The 12,353-nt window shown below is 47.7% G+C and overlaps 1 protein-coding gene across 2 annotated transcripts; it reads left to right on the plus strand.

Moving 5' to 3' along the window:
* Positions 1–1,908: 1,908 nt before the first annotated feature.
* ENTPD4 (ectonucleoside triphosphate diphosphohydrolase 4) lies at positions 1,909–11,362 on the plus strand. Of its 2 annotated transcripts, none has more exons than XM_075444779.1 (13): positions 1,909–1,976; positions 3,667–3,779; positions 4,029–4,226; positions 4,511–4,716; positions 5,236–5,386; positions 5,473–5,576; positions 6,196–6,255; positions 6,511–6,665; positions 8,230–8,396; positions 8,641–8,965; positions 9,524–9,609; positions 9,830–9,991; positions 10,276–11,362. In XM_075444779.1, exons 2-13 carry the CDS (start codon positions 3,772–3,774, stop codon positions 10,502–10,504), a joined length of 1,851 nt encoding a protein of 616 aa, XP_075300894.1. In that variant the 5' UTR covers positions 1,909–1,976; positions 3,667–3,771; the 3' UTR covers positions 10,505–11,362. The 2 variants fall into 2 exon arrangements, with proteins under 2 accessions (XP_075300894.1, XP_075300895.1); XM_075444780.1 differs by having other exon boundaries at positions 6,511–6,641.
* The last annotated feature ends 991 nt before the right edge of the window (positions 11,363–12,353 follow it).

Below are 12,353 nucleotides of genomic sequence, written 5' to 3' on the forward strand. Positions count from 1 at the left end.
GGAGAACATCAGAGCCCCCGAGACCCCAAAGGAGCCCCCAGGACCCCAGCAAAGTCCCCAGGACCCGAACAGAGCCCCCAGGACTCCAGCGGAACCCCCAGGAACCCAGCGAAGCCTGCAGGGCTCAACAGAGTCCCCACGACACCAGCGAAGACCCCAGGACCCCACCAGAGAACCCAGGACGCCAACAAAGCCACCAGGACACCAGCAGAGCCCCGAAGAGCCCAGCAAAATCCCCAGGACCCCACCAGAGAACCCAGGACACCAACGGAGCCCCCAGGATCCCAGCGAAGACCCCAGGACCCCAACAGAATCCCCAAGACACAACGAAGCCCCCAGGACTCCAGCGGAACCACCAGGACCACAGCGAAGGAACCAGGAAGCCAACAGAGCCCCCAGGACTGCAACAGAGCCCCCAGGACCCCAGAAAAAACCCAGGACCCCAACAGAGCCTCCAGGACCCCAACAAATCTCCCAGGACCCCAACGAAGCCCTCAGGACCCCATCAGAGCCCCCAGGACCACAGAGAAGCCCCCAGGGACGCCAATAGAGCCCCCAGGACCCCAGCAAAGACGCCAGGACCCCAACAGAGTCCCAGGACCCCAAAAGAGCCCCCAGCACACCAATGGAGCCCCCACACCTCCAATGAAGCCCCCACGACCCCAACAGAGCGCCCAGGACATCAACAGAGCCCACAAGACTCCAGCAAATCCCCCAGGACCCAAATAGAGCCCCCAGGACCCCAACAGAGCCCCAGGACCCCAGAAAAGGCCCCAGGAACCCAACAGAGCGCTGAGGACACCAACAGAGCCCCCAGGACCCCCACAGTGTCCCCAGGACCCCAGCGAAACCCCCAGAACACCAACAGAGCCCCCAGGACCCCAACAGAACCCCCAGGACCCCAGCGATGCCCCCAAGACCCCAGCGAAGCCCCCAGGACCACAACAGAGCCCCCAGTACCCCAGTAAATCCCCCCGGACCCCAACAGAGCCCCCAGGACTCCAGCGATGCCCCCAGGACCCCAACAGAGCCCCTAGGACCCCAACAGAGCCCCCAGGACCCCGGCGAAGCCCGCAGGACCCCAACAAACCTTAGAAAATCACCCAGCATGTCGCTTACTCCGGGGAAAGCAGCGCTTTAACCCGCGAGAGCTTTGTGCAGCACCCTCCAAACCCGCCCGGCGGGCACGGATCGCCACGCGTGGGGTTTCGGTCATGATCGGATTCGCCCACTGCAGCCGGACAGGACCCACAGGGAGAGGTGAGGCTCCAGCAGATCTCCCCAGCCTTCCCGCCAACAAATTCCTGTTCTCAAGGCGTTCTGGCTGCCAGGAGTAACAATTTTTCTTTCCAGTTCTCCGAAGGGTTCCCGGAGTGGCGCGGGCACAAGCTGTGCTGCTGCGCAGTGGCAACGTGCAGGAGGGTTTCTCCCGCCACGCTTCGCCGCGGAGTTTCAGCTGCCTTCGAGGCAAGGAGAGGCTTTTTTAAAGCAGATTCATTTATTTACTACTCATATTACTAATATTTACATGCTTATTACAGGTCCTAAAACGCCATTGTGTATTTCTGATATAGAAACAAATATTTCTATTGATATATTTGTATTTATAAATGTATTTTTTGATGTTTACGTGCTGTTTGCGTGTTTATATTCGCCTCTTTATGCCGGGGATGCAGCGCCCACCGCGCACAGCCCTGCAGCTCCGCTGCCCACCAGCATCACCTCCCCGGCCACGCCCCCCGACGTGGCCACGCCCCCACATGTTTCGCCACGCCCCTCGCTTGCAGCCACGCCTCCTCCCACCCGTAGCCACGCCTCCCCACGCGTGGCCACGCCCCCGAGGGGGAATCCCTTCCCAGCCCACCACCGCACGCCGCGCTGCTGCGTGTGTGCGCGCGCGCGTCACGTCCGGCGGCGGGACCCGGAAGTCGCGCGGTGGCCGGTTGCTACGCGGCGGACCGGCGGCGGTGCGGGAGGTGAGCGCGGCGCCGGCTGCCCGGGCCCCGGCTGAGGGAGCGGGGCCGGGAGCGGAGGGGGGAGCGCCTCCGGGCTGCCGGGACGGGCCTTGGCCTCCGGGGGTGCCGCCGCGGTTCTGGGGAGCGGGGCGGGGGGATGAGACCGGGCCGGGCCCCGAGGCCTGCCCGGTGCTGCCGGGGCCTGCGCCACTGCCCGCTGCCCTCCCCGCCTCCGCCAGGTGCGAGTTGATGAGTTATGAGGAGAGGCTGAGGGAGCTGGGAATGTTCAGCCTGGAGCAGAGAAGGCTGAGAGGGGACCTTAGAAATGCCCATAAGTATCTGCAGGGTGGGGGTCAGGAGGACGGGGCCAGACTCTTTCCAGTGGTGCGCAGCGACAGGACGAGGGGCAATGGGCACAAACTGGAGCAGAGGAAGCTCCAGCTGAACCCGAGGAAGAACTTCTTCCCTCTGAGGGTGATGGAGCCCTGGCCCAGGCTGCCCAGGGAGGTTGTGGAGTCTCCTTCTCTGGAGATATTCCAGCCCCGCCTGGACGCGGTGCTGTGCAGCCTGCTCTGGGTGACCCTGCTTGGGCAGGGGGTTGGGCTGGGTGACCCACAGAGGTCCCTTCCAACCCCTGCCATGCTGGGATTCTGGGATTCTGTGAATGGGCAGGAAGCTTTCGACGTACCAGTGACTGCTCTGCAGTGTATGAGGCCTCTGGGGTTTTTTTTTGCCTTCGACTCTTTTCTCCTCCAGGTTGTTAGCAGTATTGTCCGGCTTTTTCTAGTGGTTTAGGTCAGGATGGGCAGAATAAAGATGACCCAATACGCAATTTCCTCCTGTAATGGTAAAAAGCCTGCTCTAGGTGACCCTGCTTTGGCAGGGCGTTGGACTGAGTGACCCACAGAGGGCCCTTCCAACCCCTGCCATGCTGTGATTCTGCAGGGCACGTACTGTCATGAGGCTGGGCCGTGTGTGGAGGGGCTGCGAGATCAGCTGGGGGTGGGTGGAGAGCCGTGGTCCAGACCTGCACTGAGGTGTCAGCAGGTTGTTTTTTTTAAAAAACATACCTTGCTGATGTTTTATGGTGTCTGGAGACTGGCTTTGGAGGTGGCAGCAGAGCTGCGGAGGCTCTGTTTGTGAAGAACTTGTGGAGCAGATGTGCTGCTGTCTACGCCCACCTTCTTTCTGTCTCCCTGATCAGGGCTGTGCTCCAGGCAGGGAGGGACTGTGTCCGGTCAGGCTTTGAATGTCTCTGAGGATGGAGACGGCGCGGTCTCTCCGAGCAGCCTGCTCAGTGTCCCACCACCCTCACGTTTTTTTTCCTGTGTTCAGATGGAATTTCCTGTATTTTGGTGTGTGCCTGTTGCCTCTTGTCCCATCACTGGGCACCACGAGAAGAGTCTGCTTCCTTCTTTACATTCTGTAGTCAGATAGTTCTGTGCGTTGATGAGAGCCATCTCCTCTCCAGTCAAAACAGGCCCAGCATTCTCAGTCTCTCATCAAGTGAGAGATGCTTCAGTACCTTCATCATCTTTGTGGCCCTACACTCAACTTGCTCTTTGTATTTGTTTGCCCCAAACTTGATCCAGTGCTCCAAACGTGGCCTCACCAGTGCCGAGTAGAGGGGAGGGATCACCTCCCTCAACCTGCTGGCAGAGCTCTTCGTAAGGCTGCCCGGAAGGTCATCTGTGTTTTCTTTTTAATTCAGGAAGAGCGATGGCTTTGAGAACGGTTGGTGTGCCTTGTCAGTCTGAGGTGACCGGCTGATGTTTGAACACCAGCTGGTCTTTCTCTCTGCTGGTCGTATCCCAAAATGGGGAGGTAAGAATCCCAAAGGAACTGTCAAATAAATTGTGATGCCTTTTGAGTGAAGGACAGGGATCTTAATCATTAATTCATAGTTGATCATGAATTCAGCGGTGGGAGTAGTGTCTTGACTATGCTTGAGCCAGAGCATGAGCAAAGCAAAGTGAAAAGTTTCATGAAGAATCTGTTTGTCCTTAGCTTGTTTCAGAATGTGTTGGGCTTCTTTTTGGTAATAAAAAGCCAATTATCCTCTTTGAATTTCAGAATCAGCATCTCATGTTTGCTTCCTGCATCTTGGCACTTCAGCATCTCTCCGGTGGGGTGTCCGCGTATCCTCAACACCACTTTGCGCCAGATCGTTGTGATAGGAATACTCGCTGCTGCTGTCTCTCTGCTTTACTACTCTCTGGTGGTCATCCGCAATAAGTATGGGCGTGCGTACAGGGACAAAAGACTCCACAGGTGAGAGCTGAAAAGACTTGTGTGGAAAGGAATGAAATGTAGTGTTGGTGTGAAAGAGAAAACACTGGCAGGCTGTGTCTGTAAAATACATGAATACTTTTGGTATTTATTCTGGGAATTTGATTCTTATGGGCAGCGCTTTGCTTTTTTCTTCAACAACAGTACAATAGTGAAAACGGTGTCATTCCTACCGTGGAAACTGTTGTGCTGTCTTGAGTCTGGTGTTGAGAAAAACTTCCATGTGGAACTTAAATGCCGTGTAGTAATGCCTGGTTTTCTTCTAGATATCTTGCCCGAGTAACTGACACTGAAGCTACAGATACAAACAACCCCAATCTGAACTACGGAATCGTTGTGGACTGTGGCAGCAGTGGCTCGAGGATTTTTGTGTATTGTTGGCCAAGGCACAATGGTAATCCGCATGATCTGTTGGACATCAAACAGATGAGGGACAAAAACAGAAAGCCAGTGGTTATGAAAATTAAACCAGGTACTGGAAAGAAATTAAATTTAGATGTGATTTTCTAGATAGTTCCCTATTCTAACTGTGCTTTTTCAAACCCCGTATTTAAAATGTCTGGGCAAAGGACACTTGCAAGTTGTCAGCATGGCGCTCCTCCAGATTTCATTTGGTTTGGTGTGCAGAGCATTGTTCAGCTTTAAAGCTTGAAACGTGACACTGACGGGCAGGAGGAAGAGGTTTGACAAAGACAGTTGCTGGTTCAGTTGTCAGTTAACTTGGTTCTGTTTATTTAGTGAATAAATAATTGGCTTTCTGTAAAGCTATTTGAACCAAATTGTATGAATAGGTAATAGATCCAATAGAGGTTTCCCTTTAATGTTTGAAGGATGAAGTGTTAGATTCATTCTTACTTTCTTATTGCTGTAGTTGACTTCCTGGGTTTGGCTTTGGGTTGTTTGTTTCTCCTTTGTGTGTTGGGTATTTCCTGCGAAATCTTGATAACCAAAGCTGGAGTTGCTTCACGTTCGTATTTATTTGTTTCTCTAGGCATTTCAGAGTTTGCCAGCTCTCCCGAGAAGGTCAGTGATTATATTTCTCCACTTCTGAGCTTTGCTGCTGAACATGTGCCACGGGCAAAACACAAAGAGACTCCTCTTTATATTCTGTGTACTGCAGGAATGAGGATTCTGCCAGAAAGGTTGTTGGCTGTCTTATTTTTAGCGTTTAGAATAGCGATCCTGGTGTGCCTGACTATTTTTAACTGTTCAAAATGTAATTTTGCAGCCAGCAGAAGGCAATACTTGAAGATCTGCTCACCGATATTCCTGTGCATTTTGATTTTCTGTTTTCGGACTCGCATGCAGAGGTGATTTCAGGGAAACAGGAAGGTAGGTGAACATTGGGAAAATAGTATTTCAAATGTCCATTACTTTCATGGTGTGACTTGGATAATTGGGTTTTGTTGCTTTTTAAAATTCTGGTTTGATTGAGAGACCATATTCCTCAGTGGCAACATATGGAGTGTGGAGATGATCATCTGCTGTGATCTTCTAACTTGTCTAAATGTTTTCTGATTAGCAGTGAAAATAACTGATCTGTGTTTAGCGGGAATTTTAGTCCATTTTCTCTGGCTTTGGGAAGGGAGGGGTAAGGGTAAGGCACAACCTTCTTGATGGAAGAAACTTTGTAGGGAAAAATGGTTTCTGAAGGAGGGACGTTTTGATGTGGTTAGCTCACGAGAGGCTTCAAATCATCTTAAAAGCGAACGTGCTTACTTTTTCTGAAGTCTACGCATCAGACTGTCTTTAATACATTGAATTAGGATTATTTTCACAGGCTTGACTTGGGAGTAGTGAAAATAACTTGTCAGGAATGTTTAACTTCTAAGTATTTTATGTGATAAAATATGAGCAGTGATATATCTTAACTCATATGCAAAAACTCCCTCTTTATTTTTAAGAGGATACGTGCCAGATATGCCTGAAATATGTTTTCTTATGTGTGTAGGAGTGTATGCATGGATTGGCATCAATTTTGTGCTCGGAAGATTTGAACATACAGATGACGGTAAGTGTCTTAACTGTGAGTTGCGTTTTAGGAAGGACTTCAAGTACATTCCTGTGCTTTGACTGTTGATCGTACGTTTTTAGACAGAGATGTTAGTGAATAGTGCATGTGCAGATGCTGATGTTGGTTTAATTTGTGTGTGAAATTTCAACGATCTGCATTGCTACAAAAAAATAAGTCAACTAGAAGTAGTGTAATGCCGCTTTAGGCCCACCCTAGTTGTATTTCTCAATGCCTTTTCGTTGTTTTATCCAGAGGATGAAGCAATTGTGGAGGTTCATGTCCCAGGCAGTGAAAACAAAGAGGCCATCTTTCGTAAGAGGACAGTGGGTATTCTTGACATGGGCGGAGTGTCGACTCAGATAGCATACGAAGTCCCTAAAACTGTAAGCTTTGCCTCTTCGCAGCAGGTTATTATCTGTGCAATTTTCTTCTTTTCCTTTTGGTTTATTTTAATGCATATTTGTTGGTTTTGTTTTCTTTGTTCTGAGTCCTATTGTTCGTTATATCACATTCCAAAACCAAGGCATGAGCAGATGGCAAATGAAAGTCCTTCATCAGCTAAGCAGTTCATTTGTATTTTGTTCATTCAAACGTTTATTTCAATTAGTATAATTTGCCACTAATTTTTAAGTGTAAGTGGACATGCGGACGTGCATTCTTGGAGTGTGTGTATGTATGTATATACAATTTTTAAATTTGTTATACTTAAGAGACTATGCTGCAGTTTAGAAACCAAAAGTTGTGTGGTGATTCTTATGTAAGAACTGACGCAAGATATGGTTTTTTCCTTTGAGCTGGGTTGCTAGAAACTGAACTAATAGGACATGGGAGTAACAGTACAGTTTGTTTAAATATCACCTATGTCTTCAGCACAGTTCATCTGTGGTAGGAAGCAAATTTCTTTGTTACAAGTCTTAAATGGAACATAAATTGCTCTTGACTTGAACCCACTGAGTTCTAGAGTAATTCTTTAATTTTTGAGGTTGGGTAACCTCCCATTAACTTCATTGAGAAATTATCTCAAGTAAGAATAGCATAAAAGCCCTATGTTTTGACTCTGGATGCTCTGTTACAATGTATGTATTTATTTTTGAAATCTTCCTGTCAAAGGATGTCAAAGGATGGGCTGTCATTATTACAGGTTTTAGTAACTACGCTGCCTTTCAGACAGATGGTGCAACAAATAGTTTGGGCTCTTCAACAAAAGCATGAGTGTTTAGATTCAGAGCCGATTACCCCAGTCGGATATGAGTTGGAAGAGTAGCAGACAATTGATGATGGCTGTTGCATGGCTCTATTTGAACATAAGCTGATCTAAAACAGGTATTCGGGTTGTGGAACCTGTCCTGATTCCCAGACAGAGAATGACAAGACAGTCAAACAACTGACTGTGATGCTTACAGTGCTGTGTTTCATTTACAACATCAGCCATGTAACATGCTGCATTTCTGAGCACATTCAACGTGAAGTGCTGCCGCTACACATCCCTTAAATATCTGAAAAGCTACTGCAAGTGGCTGATGTGTGGTATGTGAGGAGAGCCGAGTGACTGACAGATCTCCTGAAGAGCCTGAGAACTCCAGATGGGAACGTGAAGAACAGCTCTGCTGGACAGACCATAAATCTACCCAGCCTAGTAGTCAGTAGTAGGGGCACTCGCTCGCAGTGGTAGCACGGAGACGAATAGCCACAGCACATAGTTTTTAACAGGAGAAGATACTTCAGGATCCGTAGTCGCAGTTCCTGGCCTTGACAGTTCATTGAGTATCAGTAGTGATAATGCAGTTCTCTGCAGTCGATATGCTTTGTTCTCCCTATGAAGTAGAAGGCAACGTGGACCTGTGAAAAGCGAAACAGATGGGTAAAGAGTGAAGTTTAAAGATGGCAAGGGTGCCCTGTTGTCCAAAGAACTCGCCTTTAGGTTCTGGTTCATATTGTTTATACCTGGTCTTGGTGCTTGTGTTCCTACAGGAGGAAGTAGCGAAAAATTTACTTGCAGAATTCAACTTGGGCTGTGATGCTCATCAGACTGAGCACGTGTATAGAGTCTATGTTGCAACGTTCCTTGGCTTTGGAGGAAATGCAGCACGCCAGAGATATGAAGACAGCCTGTTTACCAGTACAGTGCTTAAAAACAGGTAGCTGGCTGCAGTTGCTTGGGGACACGGGTCCTGTGCATCGCTAGGCTCAGTAACCCCTTAACTTGACTATAATAATATATAATAGTAATATATAATAAAGTATCCTGACATAAAACTTTACTAGAGCGTGCTGCATGCAATGCTGAAGTTGCTTTAAATGAGGATGCTTTGTTTTGATGTTGTATTTCAGAGCTTGATGTTTCTGACGGGCAGCTGTTACTGTGCTTGCTCTCTTACACAGGCTGCTGGGCAAGCAGACTGGCGTAACTTCTGATTCGCCCTACCTGGATCCTTGCCTGCCCCTGGATGCTCAAGATGAGATCCAGCAGAAGGGACAGATCATGTATTTGCGGGGAACAGGAGATTTTAATCTGTGTCGTGAAATGATTCAGCCGTTCATGAATAAGACTAATGAAACGCAGACATCTCTTAATGGTGTCTATCAGCCTGCTGTGCACTTTCAGAACAGTGAATTCTATGGTTTCTCAGAGTTCTACTACTGCACCGAGGATGTCTTACGCATGGGAGGGGATTACAATGCTGCTAAATTTACTAAAGCTGCAAAGGTAAAGTGTGCTCAAGAAACTACTTCTAATTCAGACCAGCTTCTCTCAAGAAGCATTTTGTTCTGAAAGTCTTGCAACAAAACTCTTCCTTTTAAAGATCCAAAATCCTTTTACCCTGCAATCAACTTTTACAGGACATCTCTTTTCCTCATTGGGTTTTCTTTTAGAATACTTGTTTTAAGGCACAATAGTAAAAAGGAGTCTAGAGGGAACAGGACTCCTGGTAAAGTAAGGCTACAGCATAAAGTAGAGGAATGTGACCTGCTTTGTCAATGCCCTAAAAATGGGTTGTCTAGTTTTCATCTCCAAGTACATGACTAAAGAGTTTAAGTGCTACCGAATACTAATTTAACCACAAATGCCAAGTGTGGATCAAAATGTTATTGAAAATACCATGAAATTTATGGTCTGACTTAATAGCAGTGTAAGGGAAGCCATTATTTTTGTTTTCTAGCTTTCAGTATTTACAGAACATCTTATCTGGTGGCATTTTTTTTTCTTCTCAAGGCAGAAGCAATGTTGAAGTCTTTCCCTTTTTTTTAATTTTTTTTCTTGAAGGATTATTGTGCCACTAAGTGGTCTGTCCTGCGGGAACGTTTTGACCGTGGTCTTTATGCATCACATGCTGATCTCCACAGACTGAAGTAAGTATTTGTGTTTGTACAGCAAACTCGTTCATGCAGAGTTGCCAGGGAGAGGTCATGTCCAAATGATCCATTTAATGAAGTCGTTGAAAGTGTGAATATAACCTTAAATATTGCATCAGCCATAAAAAAGTACTGATAATTATGTGTCTAAGTGTGCTCCCCAATCCTCTGGGACTCTGTGACTGCTGTCCTGACCTTATGCCACTCTTTCTTACAGGTACCAGTGTTTTAAGTCTGCCTGGATGTATGAAGTGTTTCACAGTGGCTTCTCTTTTCCTGTGAGTTACAGCAGTTTGAAAACAGCTCTGCAGGTTTATGATAAAGAGGTGCAATGGACCTTGGGAGCCATTCTTTACCGAACACGGTTTTTACCTTTAAGGTACCAGTTGTTTTCTCAGATATCCGCAAAGAGGGTTTGGGTGGAAGGTGGGGGGATTTTTGTGAAGGGGAGAAGTAGGTGATAGCAAAGCAGCGACAGGCAGGGGGAGACAAGGTGGTGTTTCTAGTGCATTGTATATAACCTCAGTGTGTATTTCGGGTAGCTCAAGTGACGCTTTACAAAGACTATTCTACTAAAATGGGCTCTGTTTCCTGTGGTAGAGAGAGTTTGGCAGCAAAGTTTGATTTGCAGCTGATGTCTGTTATCCCTTTGATCCTTTTCAGAGACATCCAGCAAGAAAACTTCCGTGGAAGTCACTCCCACTGGAGGAGCTTCTCCTTTGTTTACAATCACTATTTGTTTTTTGTCTGTTTTCTGATTGTGCTGCTCTCCATCCTGCTTTACCTTCTGAGGCTCCGACGGATCCACAGGCGAATGTTGCGTAACAGCTCATCTACTTCCCTATGGATTGAGGAAGGCCTCCCGCCACAGAAGATCGCAGGACCCTTATGAGATGCTGCGATGGAGAGCTTTTCTTGGACTTGCTACACAAAAAGCCATTTTTGCCTCAGGGTTCCTCCTTTTTGTCCCTTTAAACCATTGAAGAAGCAGATTGCCTAGAGTGTGTAATGCAGCTGGGCTTTGGAAACATGGGAAAATGGGGTCGACTTGGCTTAGTCTCATTAGACAATATTTGCCAAAAATTACTTTTTTTTAATATTGCACTTTTGTGTGTAATGGGACGAGCAAAGACTCGCCAGTAAATGAGTAGCAGCAGCTGAAGCTGTGTATGGTAAGAGAATGAGTGTGGATTCTCATCCTGTGGGTGAGTGTCAAATACTGTGAGCTAGGATCAATGAGGACCGGTTTTCTTTTCTTTTCCAGATTCCAGGATGGATATCGTTTGACTTGTTAATTCTGAGTCTCCTCAGTCAAATAAAAGGAAGTGCAGATTTTTCAAAAGCAGTAAGGAAACAACCTTTTAGAACAGCTTATCTGATTTTTATGTTCTGGAATAAGTACTGTGACGGAGAAGAAAAGTCTGTTGCACCCAATGTTGTGCTTCCACAAAACTGCTTCAATCGGTTTTGTTTATTTGTGACAGTTTCCCCTTTTGACTCGGAAGCGATGTCCTCACAGTGGCAAAAGCTGCTACTTTTTAATCCTTTATTTCGCAGAGATCTCCCTGAAACTCCGTTGAGGGGAAGAGAACTGGAATATGCCTAGGCTTTAGTTTCTGCTAGAGTAGACATGCACAGTGTCTCTTGTTTGGTTTTCAGTACTCTGATTTGTTAATTTATATTTTATTTAAAACTGTTAATTTTACTTGAAAGTAAATTTGTCAATGATTAAAAGTGGGATTTGTATGAACTTTTGGTGTACGGATGTTTTATTGCAGTGTATCACTCGTTCTCACCGTTTGCATCCAACTGGCAAAACTTTCTTCTCTTCTGCTAGGTGTGAAGGTGCTGGCAGATTGGATGCTGGATTCAGGGCTGGAGAACGAGACGGGTTGACACCGTTTCTGTCAGGCTTAAGGTGCAGTTTATTCATCTGAAAAATCAAGTTACTAGGACCTGTTTTACTGTCTCCTTTCAACATACTTGCTCTTGCCTTTGACTGTAGAGGGAACTTAGGCTCAAGCTGCTGAACCGCAGCTAAATCTGTGTGCTAAAGGTCCTGCTCCTTCCACCCCGCGCCTGGTGGAGGGCTGGGTTGCAGTCATAAGAACTGACTGGATGGGTGGTGGAATATTGAAAGGATGACAGAATCTTTAACTGAATGTTCAGAGATAACAAATTGAGTCTTCCTACTTACAGAGGACTTCTTTTGTACGTGATGACTCTGAGCACTTCACCGGCAGAGGGTCTGGCTTCCGTTTTGCTATTTCGTGAGCACCATGTGAGTGAATGCTCAGATAATATAATACATCTCTCGCTTCTGGTGGCTGGAACCGTGGCACAGCTTCTTGCACTGGGAGGGGGATAACAATTAATGGTAGACTGACACAGTTGTTTGGATCAGTGGTGGGGTAGAGGCCAGAAAAAAAAAGGCCGGAGAGGGGTGGGAGGCTGTCGAGGGGTGGGAGGCCGTCGAGCGGTGGGAGGCCAGAGGGTGGGTACAGGCCAGGAAAAAGGCCGGAGAGGGGTGGGAGGCTGGAAGGAGGGTAGAGACCAGAAAAAAGGAGGCCGGAGAGGGGTGGGAGGCTGTCGAGGGGTGGGAGGCTGGAAGGCGGGTAGAGACCAGAAAAAAGGAGGCCGGAGAGGGGTGGGAGGCTGTCGAGGAGTGGGAGGCCGGAGGGCGGGTAGAGGCCAGAAAAAAGGAGGCCGTCGAGGGGTGGGAGGCCAGAGGGCGGGTAGAG

Source organism: Opisthocomus hoazin, chromosome 28 (assembly GCF_030867145.1).
Source record: "Opisthocomus hoazin isolate bOpiHoa1 chromosome 28, bOpiHoa1.hap1, whole genome shotgun sequence".
Classification (NCBI taxonomy): domain Eukaryota; kingdom Metazoa; phylum Chordata; class Aves; order Opisthocomiformes; family Opisthocomidae; genus Opisthocomus; species Opisthocomus hoazin.